At 41.9% G+C, this 24,447-nt stretch overlaps 1 protein-coding gene across 1 annotated transcript in view; it reads right to left on the bottom strand.

Annotated features, from left to right (window-relative positions):
* Positions 1–6,735: 6,735 nt before the first annotated feature.
* The window catches only part of GLDC (glycine decarboxylase), a 109,954-nt gene continuing 92,242 nt past the window's right edge, over positions 6,736–24,447 (bottom strand). Inside the window, exons 22-25 of the mRNA XM_049776121.1 lie at positions 13,693–13,788; positions 10,268–10,440; positions 8,069–8,149; positions 6,736–7,432 (exon numbers count right to left, since the gene is read on the bottom strand). Of these exons, the coding sequence (XP_049632078.1) occupies positions 7,289–7,432; positions 8,069–8,149; positions 10,268–10,440; positions 13,693–13,788 (494 nt within the window). The 3' untranslated portion in view covers positions 6,736–7,288. The remainder of the gene's footprint in view (positions 7,433–8,068; positions 8,150–10,267; positions 10,441–13,692; positions 13,789–24,447) is intronic.

Below are 24,447 nucleotides of genomic sequence, written 5' to 3'. Positions count from 1 at the left end.
ATGGGGTGCAAGGGATTGAACCTGGGTCAGCCTTATGCAAAGTAAGTGCATTACCCACTGTACTGTCTCTCCAGCTCCACTGTTCACTTCTTTCCATTCCATAGTTAAGAATTGACTGAGATGGAACGGAGTGATAGCACAGCTGTAGAGCATTTGCCTTGCACATGGATGACCAGGAACAGACTAGATTTGACCCCTGGCATCCCATATGGTACCCTGAGCCTGCCAGGCGTAGTTTCTGAGTGCAGAGCCAGGGGTAAATCCTGAACGCTGCCGGATGTGGCCCAACCCCCTCATCCAAATTGAGATGTTTATTGTCTTTAAAATTTTTATATTATTTTATTGAATAGAGAAAAAATTAACATTTCTGGTGAGTTGTAATAGATGAGAAGCAATACTGTTGGAAAATATAGCAATCTCAAGACAATTTTGGAAAATTGTCTCCAAACAACTTCTAAATCTGTCAGAAAGCAGAAGTGTTTTAGATATTTTTCATTTTCCACACATATCCCTCATGTTATATTCTATTTGTACAGAACATTGTGAACAGAACTAGGTAGCCCAGTTTTTTTCCTCACCCCCTCCAACTGTTAAGGTACTTTAGAATTAGAATTTGCTTAATTGTTAGCTATAGTTAAACTTGGATGAACTTTGGATTTATATTTCTCCTATTAAAGTAACATTTTCCTTCTCAAAACTTTGAATTATTATTTCTAACAGAAAGATTAATCTTTTTAGTAGAAAGTGATTTATCAAATCAATAAATGCTTAAAATACTTCAGCTTAATAACAGGTTATCTCGAGAGCTGGAGTGGTGGCACAAGCGGTAGGGCATGAACTTCATTCCTAAAAGCAATTCATATCTAAAATAAACTGAATCACTTAAAGACTATTTTGTGCCAACTTACCTGTGGTATCTTTTGACCTTTCTTCCCAGAACTAACTGCCTTTTGCTCAAAATGTGACTTGGCAGCAAGTTGAAGGCTGTTTTTTGTTTGTTCGTTTTTGGCCCACACCCGGTGACACTCAAGGTGTCATTCCTGGCTATGTGTTCAGAACTCACTCCTGGTGTGTGGGACCATATGGGATGCTGAGGGATTTAACCGCAGTTCATCCCAGGTCAGCCATGTGAAAGGCAAACGCCCTACCTCTGTGCCACCGCTCAGGCCCGTTTGTTTTTAAATACAGCACTAATTCCTTGCCTCTATGCTTCCTCCCATTCTCCCAGCTTAAATGGAGCCACACATTTTTGCTGTTTTGCAAGTTTATTTCACAGCCAGCACAATAGTCTACTTCCAGGAAAAATGCTTTCCCCATTGTCTTTGGGAATACATTTCAAGCAGCTACTTTTAACCAATAAAAATATCTACATAGTTCTTCTGTTTGAGAGAACTTTAGTGTTTCTATGGAGTTCACGTGGTTGGATAAAGTGTTTTTTTCCCCCTTATTCTGTTAAGAATCTGTGTATAATTCTGCTATGACTACTGCTGATTTAGTATTTTGGGCTCAGTTTTTCCAAAGATAACTGACATCAGACCCGGGCTTGTTTCTGGGAGTTTGTGAGTGACTGTTACTTAAGCTATTAAATGTATTAAGTCTGTTATTTTTCCAAATGAACTTCAGACACCCTTTGGTGGGAAATTAAAAAATATGTCACACACACAGCTATACAAACTTAATAGGGTATAATACAATGAACAGGTCAAAAAGCATGCTGACATTTTTCTTGCTGTGGTCCACCAGACCTCTTTTGACACCCAGATTCTGTTTCTTTTATGCAGAGCCATTAGAAGGAAGACTTTGTAGTCAACCTTTTCTCAGCCCTTTAATTCTGAATTCTGAATGTTATGGGCAATTTTCAGCTAGCATATCAAAAGTAAATTTTTGAAAGAACTATTATCTTTAACTTGATAGAAGTTGAAAAATAAAAGTGCAAATCCTGCTTACACAATGCCCCAACACACACACACACACACACACACACACACACACACACACACACACACACACACACTGAAGCTTTCTCCCTTTCTTTTCCCCTCTCCTAAATAAAACCTCTTTAATTTTGGGGGGGAAAACCCTAAAACCTCATCTGTATTATCTGTAAGTTTGTATGAATATTTTCATAGAACTGATATAGGGAGAAAGGATAGCTTCCCAGGTTAGCTTTAAGAGCTTATTTAATTATTTAACAATGACATATTTAACAATAACATTTTTACAAGAATGGGGCCAGAGCGGTGGTGCAAGTGGTAAGGCATCTGCTTTGCCCACACTTGGACTGCGGTTTGATCCTCAGAGTCCCATATAGTTCCCCAGACCAAGAGCAGTTACTGAGCACATAGCCAGGAGTAACCTGTGAGCATCACCAGGTGTGGCTCAAAAAAAAAAAAATTAAAGAAAAGATGTCCGTGGCCTTTGCCACTTTAAGGCTTCTGAAACCACTCCTTGTCCAAAATTGACTACATTTTCCAAGCAAACTTTGGGTAGGTAATCACAGCAGGGATTCAGCTTCATTTATATCAGATTTATTTGCATCCAGGGTGGGATGAGTGTATGTATGAAAGGAACAGTGTGATGTGTATGAAAGCTGAGGGTCCTTATCTGCCTGGCAAGTTAAAGCAGTTGCCTAAAGTCAGTATCCCTGATATGAAATTAGTGGAGGGATGAGAGATGGGGACAGAGAGGGTGTGTATGTGTAAGATCAAATACTCTGAAGCAAGAGAGAATTGCAGGGCCGGAGAGATAGCATAATGGTAGGGTGTTTGCCTTGCATGCAGAATGGTGGTTCAAATCCCGGTATCCCATATGGTCCCCTGAGCACTGTCGGGTATGACCCCCCCCCCAAAAAAAAGAGAGAATTGCATATTTTGTTGTTACATTTGCATAGGTAAATGGGCATCAGGAAGAAAGTAACATTATAGGGACCAGAGTGATAGTATAGCCAGGTAAGTTGTTGCCTTGTACATGGCCAACCTGGTTTGATCCCTGACATTCCAAATGATCCCATGAGCACTGACAGAACTTACACTCAGTTCTTTTTTTTTGTTTTGTTTTGTTTTTGGGTCACACCCTGTAACACTCAGGTGTTACTCCTGGCAATGCGCTCAGAAGTCGCTCCTGACTTGGGGGACCATATGGGATGCTGGGGGATCGAACCGCGGTCGGTCCTAGGCTAGTGCTCGCAAGGCAAACACCTTACCTCTAGCGCCACCGCGCCAGCCCCTTACACTTAGTTCTTAACCCATTAGGTATCAAGACCAATCTACTGCCTCAATAAGCCATCACCCAGTTGCCAAGTGAAGGGACACCCACTCAGCCCCACATCTTGTCCCCCAGCAAGAAACCAACCAAATAAGCCATCACCCAGTTACCAAGTGAAGGGACACCCACTCAGCCCCACATCTTGTCCCCTAGCAAGAAACCAACCAACACCCCTGCTGACTCATGTTCTGTGGTCCTCCTCAACCCCACCCAAATGTGGACTGTTGCTTGATATCAGACTCAGCTCCAGGATCCCCAGTGCAAGAACTTCACCCGATCCTTTTCTGCCCCAAATCATTTTTCAAACTCAACAAGACCAAGGTGTGTGATGAAAATGTGCCCTGGATTCCACCCTCCACAGAATATTTCAAGACATTGGGGAAGCCTATATTTTCTTTATAAGTTTAAGACCTATATAATACTACCTCTTAACCTGTTTATCCCCAAATGTAAGGTAGTCTTCTGCATCACTTTGTTCCCTTAATTACTTTTTTAAAATCTTTTTTAATTTTTTCTTTTATACACACACACACACACACACACACACACACACACACACTTTTTTTTTCTTTCTATTCTCTTAACTTCACCTCTTTTGGTTCTTTTGGTACAAAAACCTACAAGAAAAAGACTTGCCTGGGATAATAGCTCAGGTCAAAACCAGGGCAGAGATTATGGAGCCTGACACTCCCACCCCCAAATGTGTCAGCAATATAACATAGCACCATTTCTTTTTGCAAAGGCATACTAAAAAAGGGGAAATTTTATGTATAGAAATAAGCTCTTATCTACTAGGGTAAGAACTCATACATTTTTAAATACAGGGGCACCTTCCACCCTGAACATATGTCATGTGGACCTAACTTAGACTCCAGGTGACTAGACAGTGACCATCCATCCCGAACCCTAGATCCCAGGCATAGAACTGACACAGTTCTCTGCAACAGCTCCAGGAACCAAACTCCCTCTGTGACATTCTTAATACTGCTCTGACACCAACATGTGCCAGTTTTGATATGACATCCTGACAATGAGGAAATGGCAACAACTTGATCTAAGAGCAGGTTGTCTTACCTCACCATCTAACAATAAGATGAAATCAGAAGACTTGTCATCCTTTGATCTGTACAACAACCAAGATCTCTAATTCCAGAGGTCTGACTGAGACAACTGCAAATGAGCAGAACTTCTGGAAACATAATGAAAAACTATCCTAGGTTTCATCCTAGGATCAGTGCAAAAACCAAGACCACCAACTACAGAAGACTGATTAAAACAACAGTGATGGAACAGAACTTCTAGAACTGTAAAGAAAGACTCCATCCTAGGCCCCATTCTTTGACCTGTACAGATACCAAGATCTCTATAGAGGTCTGGTTTTCTCATCCATGACTGAGCGGAAGGTTTCCATACATCACAAAAGAACCTAGGGGAGAGTAAATGAACATGTACTGAGTCTGTAGTTATTCCCATGACAGTATACTTCAAGGGCAGAAAAGCCCTGTATCTCTTAAGCCATGGGAAACATATATTTTTGGTTTTATTATTGTTGTTTGGTTTGTTTCCGGGGTGTGTGTGTGTGTGTGTGTGCTTTGTTTTGTTTTTATTTCAGGACTGTGGTTATTGTGTGGTGGTTGTCTTTATTGCTGTGGTGTTTTGTTTTTTTTTTTATTTTTCTTTTTGCATTGTTATGTTTTTCTTCCTTTTTCCCTTTCTTCTCTCAAATTGATATTTATAACCTCTAGAAGGACTCCTCTCATTTTTTGCTTGTTTGATTTTTGCCCCATTTTATTTTTTTTCTTCTTTTCTTCAAACAGAACCACATAAATTGAGCCATCTTATTCCACCTCACAAATTGAGAGGGAAATAATGGACGGTGCCAAGACCAAACAGTTGTATAAAATGATCAGACTTAGACACCAAATACAAAGCCAAAGACAACAGAATCGATACCCAATCTACAAAAAGCTAGACACAGAGGGAACCACTTATATTAGCAGTCTGGGGGGGGATGAAAGAGGAGGGCAAGGGATATATGCTGAGAACAGGAGTGGAGGGAGGACAACATTGGTGGTGGGAATGCCCTGATTCAATGTCACTATGTACCTAAAATATCATTGTGAAAGATATGTAATCTACTTTGGTCAAAATATAAATTATTATTATAAAAAAAAGAACTTACACATACTTCAAGCTTATACTCCTTTGTATTCACATATACTCTGCATTCATCATATAGGACTTAGTTGTAAGTAACAGAGGAGGTGATGAATATGCGGGTCCTAGAGCCCAGCCTCCCATCCCAGCACAATCCTGCTCACTCAGGGCTTACTCATTGCTCTCTGGGCTGCAAACTTTGCAGACACTACACCAGGATATTCCCTTCCTTCCCTGACTCTGGTTTTTTATTTGATTACATGGCCCCTTTAGTAATAGCCTACTACTCTCCAAGAAGCAAGTTCCTAAACATAGTGTTGACAAGAACAAGCCTTAGGGATCAAGGCACAAAGTAACATTTGCATTTTTAAAAGGTTGTGGTTGGGCTACAGCAAGCAGGATATTTGCCTTGCATGTTGCCAACCCAGGTTCAATCCTCCTGGCTCTACATATGGTTCAGGACTTCACCAGATGTGATTCCTGAGCACAGAGCCATGAGTAAATCTTGAGTATTGCCAGATAGTTTTTTAGAAATTTTCTTGAAATGTAAACAAGGTGGCTGAAAAAGTAACACCTAAAAATGATTAAAAATGCAAATTGTCTGGTCTTGCCCTATACCTATTGAGTTAGAAAGCTCTATCAGTAATAAGCTCTCCCAGTAATCTTAATACACCAAGGCTTGGGGCTGGAGTGATACCACAGTGGGTAGGGCATTTGTCTTGCATGTAGCCGACCTGTAACTGACCAACGTTCAATCGCCAGCATCCCATATAGTTCTCCAAGCCTGCCAGGAGCGATTTCTGAGTACAACCAGGACTAACCCCTGAGTATCACTGGGTGTGCCCCCACCTAAAAAAAACACAAGGCTTTAAAATTTCTGTGTTCTGAAACCTCAAGGTGCTCAGAATTTCAAACAAAATCTTATACATGTGAAGTGTGCACTCTGCAGGGGGCAGGGTGGGATTTAGTGGCAGGACACTAGTCTTGCATGTGAGAAGGCCTTGGTTCAACAGGCATGCACTTTTCTTTTTTTTTTTTTGGTTTTTGGGCCACACCTGTGACGCTCAGGGGTTACTCCTGGCTATGCGCTCAGAAGTTGCTCCTGGCTTCTTGGGGGAACCATATGGGATGCCGGGGGATCGAACCTCGGTCCGTGCTAGGCTAGCACAGGCAAGGCAGGTACCTTACCTCCAGCGCCACCGCCCGGCCCCAGGCATGCACTTTTCTACCAAGCTACTTACACATAGCTATTCCAATTCCCTCTGAACATAGAGTCCATGGAAATAAGACAGAATTGAACCACAAAGACATTCATCAAAGTGAAATGATTTATTCAAGTACTAATAATTGCAGGTAAAAAAAAAAAAAAAAAAAAAAAAAAACAGAAAAAGATTCCAAAATGTTGTTGCAGATTAGGCAAATTAGGAGAAAATATTTTTCTTCAATGTATACAAAATGTAAACATTTGCCCTGGGTTTTCCCACAGATGCACAGTCCACAAGGACTTATTTGGAACAAAGTATATCTCTGGATTCTCCAGTTTGCAAACAGGCAAAGTGAAAGTTCGCCCAATTTTAGCACACCCAAAATTTTTTTATGTTTATGGTTCCACTCAAGGCAACTTGTACATCAACTGCTACAAGTAGAACAAGTGGAAGCAGAGTCATGGAGGTCAATTATTCTTCCAAAATTTAGCTTCCATCCTTTATATTAATTGTATTTACATTTACCTTGAAAGAGACTATAAAAATATACACTGTATATAAAACTCCTACTTGAGTCTGAGGTGAGAGATGAAATATTACTCGCTTATCAAACACTCTGGAGACAGGCATCAAATCAGTCCCTTGAACTTAGAGAGAGGAAACTAAGAAGAGGCCCGCTTCTGTTCAGAAAATGGTGATTCATAAACTTCCATGGGTGGACAAGTACAAACCAGGTGCTGATCACCGTAGATGTCATCAATACGAGCAATGGTTGGCCAGAATTTATTCTCTGGTTTCACAAAGGGCTGCAAGGAACAAAAGATGGAGACATGATATTGTAAGAGACTTCTTTTGGGGATAAGATATTTCTCTATCCCACAGTACAATGGCAAAAAAATGAAATGGCAAAAGCCATTTCATTCATTCTTACAGATAACCATTTTGCCCCTTGTCCACACCTTCAAGTAGATTACAGAGTATTTTCTGTTTCATATGAGAAGAAGAAATGAGACCCAAGAAATAGTACAAGGGATAATAAGGCACATGGCAGTTGATCCCAGTTTTATATTCAGCAACATAAACGTTTCCCTGTGCCAACAGCAGGAATAATCCCTGAGCATCTCCAGATTTGCTCCCCAAGGGGAAAAAGTAAAACACGAAGAAAAGGTTAGATTTGGGACCATCTTGATAGTGGAGATAGAAAACGTGTTGAAATAGTTGATTAAAAAGTTGATCCAGTTGATCCCAGGCCTTTGCTAAACATTCAGAGATCTGATAGCCAATTCCCAGGACACATGCACTGTGTCTCTGGGCACGACCCATACTTCTCCAGATATCTCATATATGGTTGCTGTAATAAGAGAGCAGGACCCAAAAAGGGCCAACAGTGTTCCTCATTTGCCTGTGACCTTGCCAGTGGGTACTTCACATTAAAGACTTACGAGTGGGAATGCTGCCACCTCTCTGGAATATGGCCGGTCCCAGTGGGAGGATGTGACACAGGTCAGGGAGTGAGGAGACATCTAAGACAGATATGAACAGAAGATGGATCAGAGAACACTAAAGTTTTCATCATGCCTCCTCAACCAGTGAGCTAACCTTTTAGTGAAATTCCAGGCTCAAGAGAGAACTATCTGTATCTCCAATCATCTCATGACCTGTGCTTCTCCATGAAAATGTTTATCTTGAATTTGGTCTCATCTTCTGAGACTACTACTATTATATTAATAAACAACATAGCACTTGATTTGGCACATGGTTTTATTTTTGTTTGGGGGACACACCTGGCAGTACCCAAGGGTTAATCCTGGCTCTGTGCTCAAAAATTACTCCTGGCAGGCTCAGTGGACCATATTCCCGTATGCCAAGGATTGAGGCCGGGTCAGCCTTGTGCAAGCAAGGTAAATGCTGTTCTACAGCTCTTGCCCTTCTGTTTAGTACTTTTTTGGGAGAGAGTCCACACCTGGCAGCAGTCAGGGGTTACTCCTGGCTCTGCACTCAGAAATTGCTCTTGACAGGCTCCTGGGATCATATGGGATGCTGGGAATCGAACTCTGGTCCATCCCAGGTCAGCAGCTTGCAGGGCAAACACTCTACCGCTGTGCTATCACTTCAGCACCAATTTGGCATATTTTTAAACTACACCATCATCTCAATATTATTTTCCACTTTGTAACTGGGTTTTTGTTTTGTTTTGTACCCACTGTACTATTTCTCCAACCCCTTTTAACTGTTTTATGCTCTTTAAATAGCTGTTGCCATTTTTAAAATAGCCTGAATCTTGGGTGAATCAGCATATCCAGAGGAAAAAAATAACAGTAAAAATTATCTTAATCCTGTTCCTCTATTATCCTGTCAGACTCATTTAGCAACTAGTTTTTGCAAGGTATAACTCCTGTTTCTGACATTGGCTCCTTACGTTCTGCCTTTGGCTAGTTTCAAAAACTTGCCTGAGCTTCCCCAGACATTTCAGACTTGTTTTCTGACCTATATCATGACAACACAACCAACATCTTCATGATATTCTTGTTCCTGGCAAGATCATGCCTAGCTCTAATGAGAAAACTTAGAAAATCCAGGCCAGTTACCTATTTAGTTCTTTTAAGAATAATTACATTGATCCAATGATCCAGAATTTATATGGTAAATATATAGACTAATCTCACTAGAGTGCATCCAGCATAGGCAGAGGATAAGATTTTACAAACCAACCCTTCTGTTCCTTCTATGGCAATCAATTCAGAGCACATAGGTGGACATCTCTATATAACCAGGAAATTATCACAATGAAAAGGGGCACAAAAAAGATAATATAGCAGGTAGAGCACTTACATTGCATGTAGCCAATCCAAGTTCAATCCCTAATACCCCATGGTTCCCAAACCCCAATAGGAGTGTTCTCTGAGCACTTCTGGATGTGCAAGCCCCCCAAAAAGTGTACGCGGGTTAGAGAGAGTACAGGAGGAGTTAAAGCTCTTGCTTTGCATGTAGTCAATCCTGGTTCAATCTCTAGCACCACGTACAGTTCCCCAAACACCGCCAGGGATCACTTGTAAGCACAGAACCTGAAATAGCCTCATGAGTGTCCTAAAAATAAATGAAAAATCCACAGAAATCCATAAAAATGCCAATAACTGGGGCTGGAGGGACAACACAGCAGGTAGGATATTTCATTTGCACATAGACAACCTGGGTTCAATCCCTGGCATCCCATATAGTCCTCCAAGCATGCCAGGAATAACTTCTGAGTACACAACCATGAATAACCCCTGAGTATTGCTGGGTGTGCCCCCCAAACGTCTCCACCCCCCAAAAAATTGTCTAGCCTAGAGGTCAATGGATTGCTCCATTACTCATTGGAGAGTAAGTTAGGCCAGGAGTAAATGAGGTAAGAACAAAAGCTTAATCCCTGGATTAATTCAACATGCATATGCTGAAGAAATGACAGCCTTACTGTCTTGAGTCCTCATCTGGAATATATATTATATGATACTTTTATCTGCATTATACATTATCTGATATGTTAATCAAAAAGACCTATCATGTAATGAATGCACTTATTTTAGGGAGAATTCCATCTTCTGATGAGCATAGGGATTGTAACACACTAACCAGCACATCAACTAGACACCATTACAGACCTTTAAGGGATTGACCCTGGGATCAATGCGCCCCTCTTCAATGTCTGCAATTTCCTGCCGAATGCTGATCAGGGCATCACAGAATCGGTCCAGCTCTGCCTTGTCTTCTGACTCTGTAGGTTCAATCATGAGAGTCCCTGCCACTGGCCAGGACATTGTTGGGGCATGAAATCCTGCAATGGAAATGGGGAATCTGGTGTCATGAGATCTTCCCTGATGTGGGAGAAGAGACCTTCCATATCCTATCACAAATCTGGATGAATTTGAAAAATCTGTATATGTTGGAAGATTTATCTCAGCACTGTCAAAGAGAAATTTAGGAGATCTAACATCTAACAATAGATAAATGGTTCATAAATACTGATTTTGTAGAGTATTTTTTTAAGTATAGATGTGTATGTGTTTGCTATGACTTAAATAAAATCTTAATAGGGGTTATTACATGAAAATGGGTTCTCATGGGTATATTTTGATTTTCAGGTTTTAGTTACAATAAAGAAAAAATAAAACATCATTGCCAATCAATAGTTAAAGAGATAACAAGCATTACAGATCCTGGAATGAATGTTTTATTCCTGCTTTACAGATGAGGAAACTGAAGCATGGCCAGCATATGGAAAACTCACTCTGTATATAGCTGAAGGTGAAACACACAGTAAAGAGATTTCTTGGGGAAAAGCCAAAAACAACTCATTCCCATTTTTCTATTGTCTGTAGAACAATAGTTGTCAGGTTGGACAACTGTACTGCATGGGTTGTTTGAGTTAAGTCTGCACTTTTTATTAGAGTTGCCTCAATATTTTATTAAAAAAGTTTCCAAACATAATCTTTTTCAATTTTATAAAGAATACCCATTCTCTACTTGGATTCCACATTGATGTTATTTGCTTTATCACGTAACAATGCATCCAGCCAAGCCCGGAGAGATAGCACAGCGGCGTTTGCCTTGCAAGCAGCTGATCAAGGACCAAAGGTGGTTGGTTCGAATCCTGGTGTCCCATATGGTCCCCCGTGCCTGCCAGGAACTATTTCTGAGCAGACAGCCAGGAGTAACCCCTGAGCACTGCAGGGTGTGGCCCAAAAAGAAAAGCATCCAGCCACATTCCGATGCCTTCAGAATATGCTCAGTCCTCTGTACTGTCTATTCACATTTCTTTTTTTGTTGTTGTTGCTTTGTTTTTTGGGATCACACCCGGTGGTGCTCAGGGATTACTCCTGGCTCTGCGCTCAGAAATCGCTCCTGGCAAGCACAGGGGAACAAATGGGATGCCAGGATTTGAACCACCATCTGTCCTGGATCAGCTGTGTACACAACATCCTACCACTGTGCTATCTCTCCGGCCCCCTGTATACATAGAAATGTAAATATTTCTATAGTAAATTTTACATAGAGTGAAATATGTGCACCTTCAGAGGAGTGAGAGAGAACCTAAGAACAATGGTAAAAGGACTGACGCATTGCTGGTGAATGTGGAGTAGCAAGATTGAATCTTTCCATTATAAACTCTGGTATCTAAAAACAACAATAACTAGCTTAAGACTCATTCAGGAGTGCCTTTGAGTCTCTTGCCTACAATGCTGGTTGATGGGACTGGCAAGATAGCATGGAGGTAAGGCGTTTGCCTTCCATGCAGAAGGACGGTGGTTTGAATCCCGGCATCCCATATGGTCACCCGTGCCTGCCAGGGGAGATTTCTGAGCGTAGAGCCAGGAGTAACCCCTGAGCATTGCCAGGTGTGACCCAAAAACAAACAAAAAAAAAATGCTGGTTGAGTAGGTATGGTTAAGATGAGGAATCTGTGCTATAATAGACACTATTTTTGTTTCCTTTTATTATTATTCAACTATTCATACTTTCATGTATTACACACTTAAGTTTTGTTATCGACTTTGTGCCAGGCAAGTGTTTTCTCTGTTATTTTCAATGTTGTCTAAAACATTCAAAGTTCAGGTTCTATGTGTAACCTAGACAGACATCCATGATAAGAGAAAGTATGGAAACAACTCTAGCAAATGTCAAAATAATATCAAGATTAGAGATAGACTGACTAGGACTTGGAAGCCCTTGAATTAGCACTTCCTTTTCCTTCCTGAAATTACCACAACATTCAGGTGTGTGTTGCAGACAGCACATCCAGAGACTGCCTCATCCTCTACTAGCCATTAGCAGGGAAGTTAAATTAAAGGTAGTCTGGATAGGCTACAGGGGTTTCTGAAAGATGGTATTTGCTCATTTCATTACTGAAGCCTCTTCCCATTTATCATCTGTATAAGACCATGCATTAAAAAGCAGAATGAGGGGCTGGATAGATAGCACAGCAGCGTTTGCCTTGCAAGCAGCCGACCCAGGACCCAAGGTAGTTGGTTCGAATCCTGGTGTCCCATATGGTCCCCCGTGCCTGCCAGGAGCTATTTCTGAGCCCTGAGCGCTGCTGGGTGTGGGCCAAAAACCCAAAACAAAACAAAGAATGAATCTCTCTCTCTCTCTCTCTTTTTTTTTTTTTGGTTTTTGGGCCACACCCGGTAATGCTCAGGGATCACTCCTGGCTTGGGGGACCATATGGGACGCTGGGGGATGGAACTGCGGTCTGTACTAGGCTAGCGCTTGCAAGGCAGACACCTTACCTCTAGTGCCACCACGCCGGCCCCAGAATGAATCTCTCTTACACATTCACATACAGACGACACCATTATGATGCAAGATTCACTAATAAATAACTAAACTTTTCAACTTCCTTATTAAAAGAATTTACTCAAATAATTAAAATCTAGAACACCACATTCATCAGAAAAAAAATTTTCAAAAGAATTGTAGTGAGTGAACATCCATGAATTTATCTATAAAGGGCTCATGTCTTTCAAAATCTATCAAAGAACATTGCAGTGTTGATGAAAGCAACATGGACCTCTATGTTTAGCAGGAGTGGATGGAAGTGGCTGAGCAAAAGTAAGGCAGGAGCAAAACTCATTTTTTTAGCAAAGTTTTATTTTACTAACTTACAGACATTTTTCCCTTGATTTTGGTTTGATCACAGGTACATGAATATCTTTAAAGTGGTGGTAGCAAGCCAAATGTTTTCTTTTTGTTTGTTTCTTTGGGGTTTTTTTGGGGGGACGGGGATACACCTGGCAGTGCTCATAAATTACTCCTGGCTCTGGCTCTGCGCTCAAGAATCACTCCTGGTGGGCTCAGGGGACTATATGGGATATGTAGCTGTGTGCAAGGCAAGCACCCTACCTGCCGTGCTATTGCTTTATCCTCAGGCCAAGTGTTTTCTGTTGCTTTAAATATTGCTTAGAACTCTGGGCTCTACGTGTAGTAGTTTTCTTGTGGTGGCTGGAGATTTTACTTTATGCCTTCAGAAAGTGTGCAGGCCTGAGCGTCCAAAACCCAGGTCTCTATCCGCACACTGCAAGTCACTTACCATAATCCTGAAGCCTCTTGGCCACATCCACAGCCTCAATGTTTGCAGATTTCTTGAAGGGCCTCGTGTCCAGAATAAATTCATGAGCCACATAACCTGTCCAGGGAAATTGTTTCAGTTCAAAATTAGCATCAGCTTTGTTTTACCCCAGCAAATGAATAGGGATTTACTATCAGTGAGGAACAACAAAAACAATGGCCAAGGGCATGTGCTAAGTTTATAGTTGACAATAAAGATGTTAGCTAATAGAGATGAAGGCTGGAAGAATGGACTCATGATATGAAGCTCACCACAAAGAATGATGAGTGCAGTTAGAGAAATAACTAGACTGACAACTATCATCACTGTTAATGAGTGAGAGAAGTAGAATGCCTGTCTAGAATACAGGCGGGGGGTGGGGGGGGGAGAGGACGACACATTGGTGGTGGAAATGTTGCACTGGTGAAGGGAGGGAGGTGTTCTTTTTTATAACTGAAACCCAACTACAATCATGTTTGTAATCATGGTACTTAAATAAAGATATTATTTTAAAAATATAGAACAGAAAGGATACTGACCCGGTCCCCCAGAAATTTAGTTCTATTAGGGAAACATTGTCCCCAACTTTTTTTTTTTTTTTTTTTGCTTTTTGGGCCACACCTGGCGGTGCTCAGGGGTTACTCCTGGCCATCTGCTCAGAAGTAGCTCCTGGCAGGCACGGGGGACCATATGGGACACCGGGATTCGAACCAACCACCTTAGGTCCTGGATCGTCTGCTTGCAAGGCAAACGCCGCTGTGCTATCTTCTCCGGGCCCACCCAAAAATTATTATACTAAAATTCTAGCTCTGTAACAGAATAAGCCACTAAGAGCAGTTATAATTATGAATTACTACATTAACACAGTATTTTTTTAATTACTTCATTTAAAAAAAAAGACTTTAGTTGTTCTTCATAAAAATAAAAAAGTAAAAGCCAATGCAATCAATCCTTAGCACTACATATACATGAGCCAGAAAGCTGACAGAATGTCATCAAGGCCTGATTCTCTAACAGAAAATATTTCTAGAACTAAAGATATTTTGACATTGCAGCAGCCCCACAACCACTACCTCCCCAGCATCAATTTACTTTTTTCTGTACATATATAAGTATGACAAAACATATATCCACCAGATATATTCAATTCTATATGAGAGTTCAAATGAGGATTTTAAGGATTTTTTTCCCCTTCAGGCTTCTGACTGAGAAGAAAGAAACTGGCAGTGCAGGGCTGAGACAGAGCTTTGTAACTTTGCAAACAAGAGGCAGATCCCATCCCCAGCACAGCATGGGCACCTGAGCACAGTAGTGGAGTGGGGGTGGGGAAATAACCCTTGAGTACCTCAATTGTGGCCCCAACACACAAAAGTAAACCATGCAGCATACAACATCCATGTCAAGGAACTAACAAGGATATGATGTTTGTAGGGATTCAGCCATTTTGTTCTGGTCTAAACAGCCTGCCAGCAGGCCACCATCTGCACAGTGGCAGCTACTGACTTACCACCGTCATCAAAATCAAAGCACCAAGAGTGCATCCAAGAGGTAGTAATGGACTTCTTCCTCTTTTTTTTTTTTTTTTTGGTTTTTGTGCCACACCCAGCGATGCTCAGGGGTTACTCCTGGCTGTCTGCTCAGAAATAGCTCCTGGCAGGCACGGGGGACCATATGGGACACCGGGATTCGAACCAACCACCTTAGGTCCTGGATCGTCTGCTTGCAAGGCAAACGCCGCTGTGCTATCTTCTCCGGGCCCACCCAAAAATTATTATACTAAAATTCTAGCTCTGTAACAGAATAAGCCACTAAGAGCAGTTATAATTATGAATTACTACATTAACACAGTATTTTTTTTAATTACTTCATTTAAAAAAAAAGACTTTAGTTGTTCTTCATAAAAATAAAAAAGTAAAAGCCAATGCAATCAATCCTTAGCACTACATATACATGAGCCAGAAAGCTGACAGAATGTCATCAAGGCCTGATTCTCTAACAGAAAATATTTCTAGAACTAAAGATATTTTGACATTGCAGCAGCCCCACAACCACTACCTCCCCAGCATCAATTTACTTTTTTCTGTACATATATAAGTATGACAAAACATATATCCACCAGATATATTCAATTCTATATGAGAGTTCAAATGAGGATTTTAAGGATTTTTTTCCCCTTCAGGCTTCTGACTGAGAAGAAAGAAACTGGCAGTGCAGGGCTGAGACAGAGCTTTGTAACTTTGCAAACAAGAGGCAGATCCCATCCCCAGCACAGCATGGGCACCTGAGCACAGTAGTGGAGTGGGGGTGGGGAAATAACCCTTGAGTACCTCAATTGTGGCCCCAACACACAAAAGTAAACCATGCAGCATACAACATCCATGTCAAGGAACTAACAAGGATATGATGTTTGTAGGGATTCAGCCATTTTGTTCTGGTCTAAACAGCCTGCCAGCAGGCCACCATCTGCACAGTGGCAGCTACTGACTTACCACCGTCATCAAAATCAAAGCACCAAGAGTGCATCCAAGAGGTAGTAATGGACTTCTTCCTCTTTTTTTTTTTTTTTTTTGGTTTTTGTGCCACACCCAGCGATGCTCAGGGGTTACTCCTGGCTGTCTGCTCAGAAATAGCTCCTGGCAGGCACGGGGGACCATATGGGACACCGGGATTCGAACCAACCACCTTAGGTCCTGGATCGGCTGCTTGCAAGGCAAACACCGCTGTGCTATCTCTCCGGGCCCAGGACTTCTTCCTCTTAACCTACTTTCCTGACTGAGCAAACATGGGCTCTGCTACCAATCACAGAGAAGACAAAGCTCCTCAAGGCTGTACCATGCAGCTTGTGTATTGACATGCAGCCCGAAATACTGGAGGTATAATACTGTGCTGCAGCTTGTGTATTGATGAAAAGAATGGAAGGGCAGGCTTTGTTTGACAAAGTATGACATGACAATGTCCCTGTGTTAATAGCATGTTTTATTAACAATGATGGAGAATAAATGACTATGAAATGTGATGTCAGGGGCCTGAGAGATATTAAGAGGTAGGTAGGCTACTTGCCTTGCATGTGGCTGACCATGGTTCAACCCCCCCCACACACACACATCCCATATGGTCCCCAGCACTGTTAGGAGTGATTCCTGAGTGTGGAAACAGAAATAACCCCTGAGCACAGCCAGGTATGGAAACAAAACCAAAAAAAGAACTGTAATTTGAAAGTAAAAAATCATATCCAGGGGCCGGCAAGGTGGCGCTAGAGGTAAGGTGTCTGCCTTGCAAGCACTAGCCAAGGAAGGACCATGGTTCGATACCCTCGCATCCCATATGGTCCCCCCAAGCCAGGGGCAATTTCTGAGCACTTAGCCAGGAGTAACCCCTGAGCATCAAATGGGTGTGGCCCGAAAAAAAAAAATCATATCCACAGGTAAACTAAAAAAACACATGGTGGAAATATTATGACCTATTGAAATCTCTAGGGGGAAATTGAGAAATTAATATTTAAGTCCTCATTGACTATTGAATCCTGGAATGCACAACTATGCTACCCATTTTGGGGTGCAACCTTAATCAGCGATCTTTCTTTTCTGAGCCTCTAGCAACTATGCTGAGCACAAGGGAAATGGGGCACAGAAGGCAAATGGCACTGGAGCCCAGACCATAAAGAGAGATGAGAAAAAGAAGGGAGAGGGGGTTAGTGGAGAAGATGGAGAGGAGGAAAGAGGGGAAAGGGAAGAGAAAGACAAACAGTGCCCCTCCCTGCTACAGACAGCAGAGCCTGCTGAGCAGAGGGCAGGGCACTGAGTAAGGCTCCATCAAGCCCAGTCCAATACAGTTCCAGCTAATTTATCTGGAACTTTATCTAAACTTTATTTCCCAGGCCCCAACATAGCCGAGGTGCCTGGGAAGCGCTCCATTCCATAATGAAGTACAGATGTGATTTTCTAAATCCATATTCTAGTGTATGCTAAAGGCAGCTGCCATGGCATCTTTCTTTAGTCCAGCCCTGGAAAGAGTGCAATTAACTCAGTGCCTTTTAGAAGCTTATCCCCAAAATGTTTTTCTATTCTTTTTATTGTTATTCGCAGTTCCTAAGGAGCAAAGATAGATAACCTCTCATGGGCAAAGGCTGCATCCAGGCAGCAAGCAGCAGAAACTGTGAAAACTGAGCAGGGAACAGTCTAAACCTTACTGAGTGGTAGTTCTCATTGGCACAAACAGTTCTGAGAAGCACCACATCACCAGGCCCAAGTATTGATTGATTGATTGTTGTTGTTGTTGTTGTTTTAGGGGAGTGGCCACATTTGGCAATGCTCAGGGTTATTGCTCACTCTTCATTAAGAGTGGTGTTGGGGGGGCCGGAGAGATAGCATGGAGGTAAGGCATTTGCCTTTCATGCAGGAGGTCATCGGTTCAAATCCCGGAGCCTCATATGGTCCCCTGTGCCTGCCAGGAGCAATTTCTGAGCCTGGAGCCAGGAATAACCCCTGACACTACCGGGTGTGACCCAAAAACCACAAAAAAAAAAAAAAAAAAAAAAAAAGAGTGGTGTTGGGGAGCACATGGACACCAGGGACTAAACCCAGGTGGGCTATGTTTAAGGCAAAACCTACCTGCTGAACTATCACTCTAAATTCAGAGTAGTGATCAACCCACCAGACTTTCACTGGGTCATATATAAAGTAGTCCTTGGGACTCCAGAGCTCAGTATGGGAACCCCTTAACTCCCCTGGAAAATAACAAAAAATTTACTCAAAGAAGCAAGGAGAAAAGGAGAGGACAGAGATGGAATGATGGAGAAGCAAAAACAAAATAAAAACCTGATTCTAAGGTAGAAACCCCCCCTCCAATCCCTCCCCACTCCCATATGGCAATTATCTTCTGGAGCTAAAGATGACACAGGACTCTATTACAGAAAATGGCTTCTCTTAATCCTCCTTGAGGACAGATACCAGTCAGACCTTGCTTTTCTTATATTTTCATTCAACGCCAAGAAAGAAATGCAACTCATTAGCTAATTGTTCCAACAGTCACATTTGGTTGCAATTCAAGGGCCCATAACTAAGAATCAAAATGTCTGATTCCCTAGAATGAGACCAGAGAGTTCTGTCCTCAGAAAGGTCACTGCCAAGCCATAAATGTGGAGGTTAAGTCCTAAATGGCATGTCTACCCATAAAGATCACTGGGATTTACAGACGAAGTTGGAAATGGCTAAGGTAAAAAAAAAAAATGTATTTACTTCTTAAATAGAAGTAAAACATAAAACAGGGTACATGGTACGAAATCCACTAAATCACATTTAGATCTCACAGTGAATTTGGCTTACAAGAACAATGAACACCTGTAGGTGTTCATCACCATACCCACTATACTATTGCTCCAGTCCAATGGGGAGGGGGCAATGGCAACTATGCCATTATCAATATTAAAGATGGAAGGACTCACATGGTTACTCGTGGCTCTGCACTCAATTGCTCCTAGTGTTGCTTGGGGAACCAATTCAGGATACTGGGATTTGAACCTGGGTCATTTTCATGCAATATAAGCACTACCTGCTGCACAATCTTTCTGGCCCCATTTAAAAAAAGGGGATTAGGGAGATCATTGAATGATCCCTGAGTACAGAGCCAAGAGTAACCCCTAGGTACCATCAGGTGCATCCCTCTGGAAAAAAAAAATGTATCTTGAGGCTAGGGAGATGGATCAAAAGGCTGCAGTATGTTTTGCCTGCCAGAAGCCCATGTTTGATATCCAGCATAACATGACCCCACAAGCATTGTAGGGTGTAGGCCCTTCTTTCAAAACATGTTACATCTAGGGCCAAGAATGAGGCTCAGCAGTAGAAATGCAACATACATCTCAAGTGTGAATTAAATTCCTGGCTGCATTTAAGTATCATCCCCCTACATATATACATACATACATACACACACACACACACACAGACAGAGAGAGAGAGAGAGAGAGTAGTATTTGGAGTTGGATAGATAATTGATTGATAATTGAGGGGTTAAGGTGAAAACCAAGTCTGGTCCCCTGGTCATTGCCAGTGATAGTCCTAGAGAATATTGTAAATCACAGTGCCTAAAATAAAATTTAAAAATAAATTTAAAGGGGCCGGAGAGATAGCATGGAGGTAAGGCATTTGCCTTTCATGCAGGAGGTCATCGGTTGGAATCCCGGTGCCCCATATGGTCCCCCGTGCCTGCCAGGAGCAATTTCTGAGCCTGGAGCCAGGAATAACCCCTGAGTACTGCCGGGTGTGACCCAAAAACCACAAAAAAAAAAAAAATAATAATAATAATAATAATAATAAAATAAAATTAAAAAAAATAATAAAAAAATAAATTTAAAAAAGTGCACTTCTTGGGACCCAGAGAGATAGCACAGCGGTGTTTGCCTTGCAAGCAGCCGATCCAGGACCAAAGGTGGTTGGTTCGAATCCTGGTGTCCCATATGGTCCCCCGTGCCTGCCAGGAGCTATTTCTGAGCAGACAGCCAGGAGTAACCCCTGAGCATCGCTGGGTGTGGCCCAAAAACCAAAAAAAAAAAAAAAAAAAGTACAGTCATTAGCAGCACTGGGTGAGTTCTGGTGGTCCCTGGCACCTAAGAACTGCCAAGGATCCTCTTGTTCCCTCTGGACACCACTTCAGAGGAAACTCCCCTCCTGAAAGCATCATTTTACCTTAGATAATCTCTTCATTCTAGCAAAATCATTAACTGTAGCTCTCCAACCCAGTTCTTGCTTGTCACTTCCTTGCTTTGCAAAATGAAGCCCAACTGTTGAACTATTCCTTTTGAGACTTTTTCAAGTCTCGAATAGTTCATGAAGATAATCCTGGAGTTCATTAAACTGATTGCTTCATAGTTATCCCTAATTCCAGAGTCCTTGATAAGTAAATTTGATTAGTAGGAACAATGGTCCTTCTAATATTGGCATTAGAAATTAGGAACTACAATGTGATTATTAAAAACATGTCAAATGATGGAAGATATGGTGTTAGAATATTTTTTTGCACAAAACTATGCTATTATCAATATTGTAAATCACAGTGCCTAAAATAAAATTTAAAAATAAATTAAATAAAGTGCACATCTATAGGAAAAAAGTAAAAAGAACACGTATTTTATACCAAAGAAAGTATAGTCATTAGTCCTTTTAGAGGTTCCAATATACTAATCGTCAATGTTTTTGTATATTCAACAAAACATGACAGTTTTTTTGTTTTATTTAGTCTGAGATTGGGTAATAACAGGGATTGGTTAATAAAATCTGTACTTACCAATCTATGCATGGGATGGGAAATGTTAGTCATTATTTAATTCTGAAGTAAAATGTCAAAACAAATGGAAACTTCATCCATCTTTTTGTGTTCAGAATTTCCTAGCACGGGCCTAGTATTTTAGTGCTGAGTGTGTGGCAGGCTCCATTTGCCCTCCTCTGTCCTGAAAGGAATTAGACTTGGGAGGGATCAACAAGACAGCAGGTAGGACACTTGGCTTGCACTCAACTAACCCTGGTTCAAGCTCCAGCACTGAGCCCCACCAGGAAGTGATCTTTGAGCACAGAACTAGGAGTAAGCCAGGAATTCTGCTGGTTGTGGTTTGGCTCACAAAAGAACAACAAAACAACAAACCCATAAAGAGTGTTCCTAGTCAGATTCCCCATGGCCCAAAAATGTTGGTTTATTGATGCTCCAAGCTTTGAGTTAGTCCTCGCCTGCTATTCAGTTCTGTGTCCACAGTTCACCGAGAAATAGTCTACAGACTCCTTGTACTTCCTCTTATGTTACCCCCAGTAACTTTGTTTCCCCATGTACTATTTGCTCCTTCCTGGTGGAGCTTCACTCTCCTCTTTGGGATAACAATTGAGTAGGAATGTACAATTTTCACGGGTTGCAGATAGAGAGGCAGAAAACGTTTAAATCAAAAATCTGTGATGATTTGAAGTATTTTCATTTTAGTATAGCAATAAAGTAAACATTTTTGTAATTCAGTAATGCTAAGTGTTCCTGCAACTAGATACTGAGAATGAAAAATTAAGTAGTAATCAAGAAAATAGAAATAAACTATGGGGGGCCGGCGTGATGGCGCTGGAGGTAAGGTGTCTGCCTTGCAAGCGCTAGCCAAGGAAAGGACCACGGTTCAATCCCCCGGCGTCCCATATGGTCCCCCAAGCCAGGGGCAATTTCTGAGCGCTTAGCCAGGAGTAACCCCTGAGCATCAAACGGGTGTGACCCAAAAAACCAAAAAAAAAAAAAAAAAAAAAAAAAAAGAAATAAACTATGGACTTTAGTTAACTTTAAAAAATCATGTTGAGCCCGGAGAGATAGCACAGCGGCGTTTGCCTTGCAAGCAGCCGATCCAGGACCTAAGGTGGTTGGTTCAAATCCCGGTGTCCCATATGGTCCCCCGTGCCTGCCAGGAGCTATTTCTGAGCAGACAGACAGGAGTAACCCCTGAACACCACCGGGTGTGGCCCAAAAACCAAAAAAAAAAAAAAAAAAAAAATCATGTTGATGGGGGCTAGATTGATAGCACAGTGGGTAGGGCATTTGCATTGCATGAGGCCAACCTAGGTGAGATCCCTGACATTCCATATAGTCCCCAGAAACAGCCAGGAGCTATTTCTGAGCACTGAGCCAGTAAGTGACCCCTGAGCGCCACCAGCTGTGGCCCAATAACAAAAATAATAATAAATAAATAAAATCATGTTGTAGGGACTAGAGAGTACAGCAGGTAGAGCACTTGTCTTGCATTTGGCCAACATAGGTCCATCCTTGACCTTCCATATGGTCCCCCAAGACTGCTATAATTAATTACTGAATGCAGATTCAGGAGTAACCCCTGAACACTGCCAAGTGTAGCCCCCCCCAAAAAAATTATGTTGGGACCGAAGAAATAGCATAGCAGTAAAGCATTTATTTGCCTTGCAAGCAGCCAACTCAGGACCAACAGTGGTTCAAATCCTGGCATCCATATGGTCCCCTCGCCTGCTGGGAGTGATTTCTGAGCACAGAGTCAGAAATAACCCCTGACCACTGCTGGGTATGACCCAACCCCCCCCCCCAAATTATGCTGCTGCTGGAACAATAGTGCAGCAAATAAGGTACTTGCACCAGATTTGATCCCTGGTATCCCATATGGTTCCCCCGGAGCCCACCAAGATCTCTAAGTGCAGAGCCAGGAATAAGCATTAAGTACTGCCCCCAGAAAGATCACAGACACCAAAAAACTAAGGTTGCTTAAATCATTTTGTTCTCATTTAAAAATAAAACTGCATCACTATTTTTTTTATTGTGGAAGCGAGAAGACAGGAGGGCAGAGGTAGAGGAGCTGCAAGTTCAGACCTAGATTTGTGGACTATTTGTGAATATCTTCTTAGTGTTAAATATTTTTTTTATTTAAAATATTTTTAAGAGGGGGAGGCTAGAGCGATAGGGCAGTGCCAGGGCGTTTATCTTGCATGTGGCTGACCCAGGACAGACCTGGGTTCAATCCCCGGCCATATGGTCCCCCAGGCGTGATTTGTGAGTGCATAGCCAGGAATAACCACTGAGCATCACTGGTGTGGCTCAAACCAAAAAAAATTAAAAAAAAAAAAAACAAAAAAACGTGCTCGCTTCAGCCACACATATACTAAATTCTTTGGTTTTAATAACTACATCCGAGCAAAGTAACTCCCAACCCCTTCATTACAAACTCCCAAATCGTACTAAATCATGATGGTTCCTCCTTCTGCGCAGCCTCTCAGAAATCATCAGTATCAGCCTTGGAGACTTACCTGTTTATTTACTTAATTATTTTTAATTATTTATATTTATACTTATTTATTTAACTATTTTTACTTATTTAGTTTAGGTTCTGGTTTTTGGGCCATACCCAATGGCTCTGCACTCAGGGGTCATTCCTGGCAGACTCAGGGGATCAAATGGGGTGCAAGACAAGTGCTGTACCTACCATATTATCATTCTAGCCACCATATTTGCCTGTTCTTAAAAGCAAACAAAGGCTTCTGAACACTAAAGTAAAAGTCAAGCACTTGCTTCCCCATCTGTTTCTTCTTTTGAAGTAATGTGTGTGTGAGTGTGTGTGTGTGTGTGTGTGTGTGTGTGTGTGTGTGTGTGTGTGTGTGTGTGGCTGCATGTTGCCCTCATTTGCTGTCTCTGGCAGGAGCCCAGGTATGGGAACTGAGGGCTGAATACACTGGTTCCATCAAACAGGAATCCAGGCTCAGGGATAGCAGAAGTAAAGACAGAATCCCTAAGTGGGAGAAATCTCAGAGGAGGACAAAGAAGAGGAAGTCTCTCTCTCCCAGGAAAGTGAGGATTTGGGGAACAAGTGGAGCTAGAACAAAGGTAGAAGGACAAAGTGGAGGGTGACATTCTAGGGGAGATACTATGTGTTACCTGAGTTTCTGAGGCTGCACAACTCCCAGGTACTGAACTGTTGTGTATGTAAACATTTTATGGATTATGCTACTGACCCTATCCTGATCGGTGATTGTGCCTTACCCTAGGGTGTGACCTGGCATTCTGCCCCCACTCTAGGGTGGTACCTGATTCTGCTTCCACCATTGGGTGGTATCTGATCCCACCATTGGGTGGTACCTGATTCTGGGGGATAAAAACAAGGGTCTGTGGAAGGTGAGGGGCTTTTGGCTGGAACTGATGCTGAGTCTTTGGACTTCAGTCTTGTCCACGAATAAAGCTAATATTTCCACAAGCCTGACTGTCTGC

Source organism: Suncus etruscus, chromosome 1, assembly GCF_024139225.1.
Source record: "Suncus etruscus isolate mSunEtr1 chromosome 1, mSunEtr1.pri.cur, whole genome shotgun sequence".
Lineage (NCBI taxonomy): Eukaryota > Metazoa > Chordata > Mammalia > Eulipotyphla > Soricidae > Suncus > Suncus etruscus.
The sequence above is the reverse complement of the archived record's forward strand: the minus strand, read 5'-3'. Positions and strand labels throughout refer to the sequence as shown.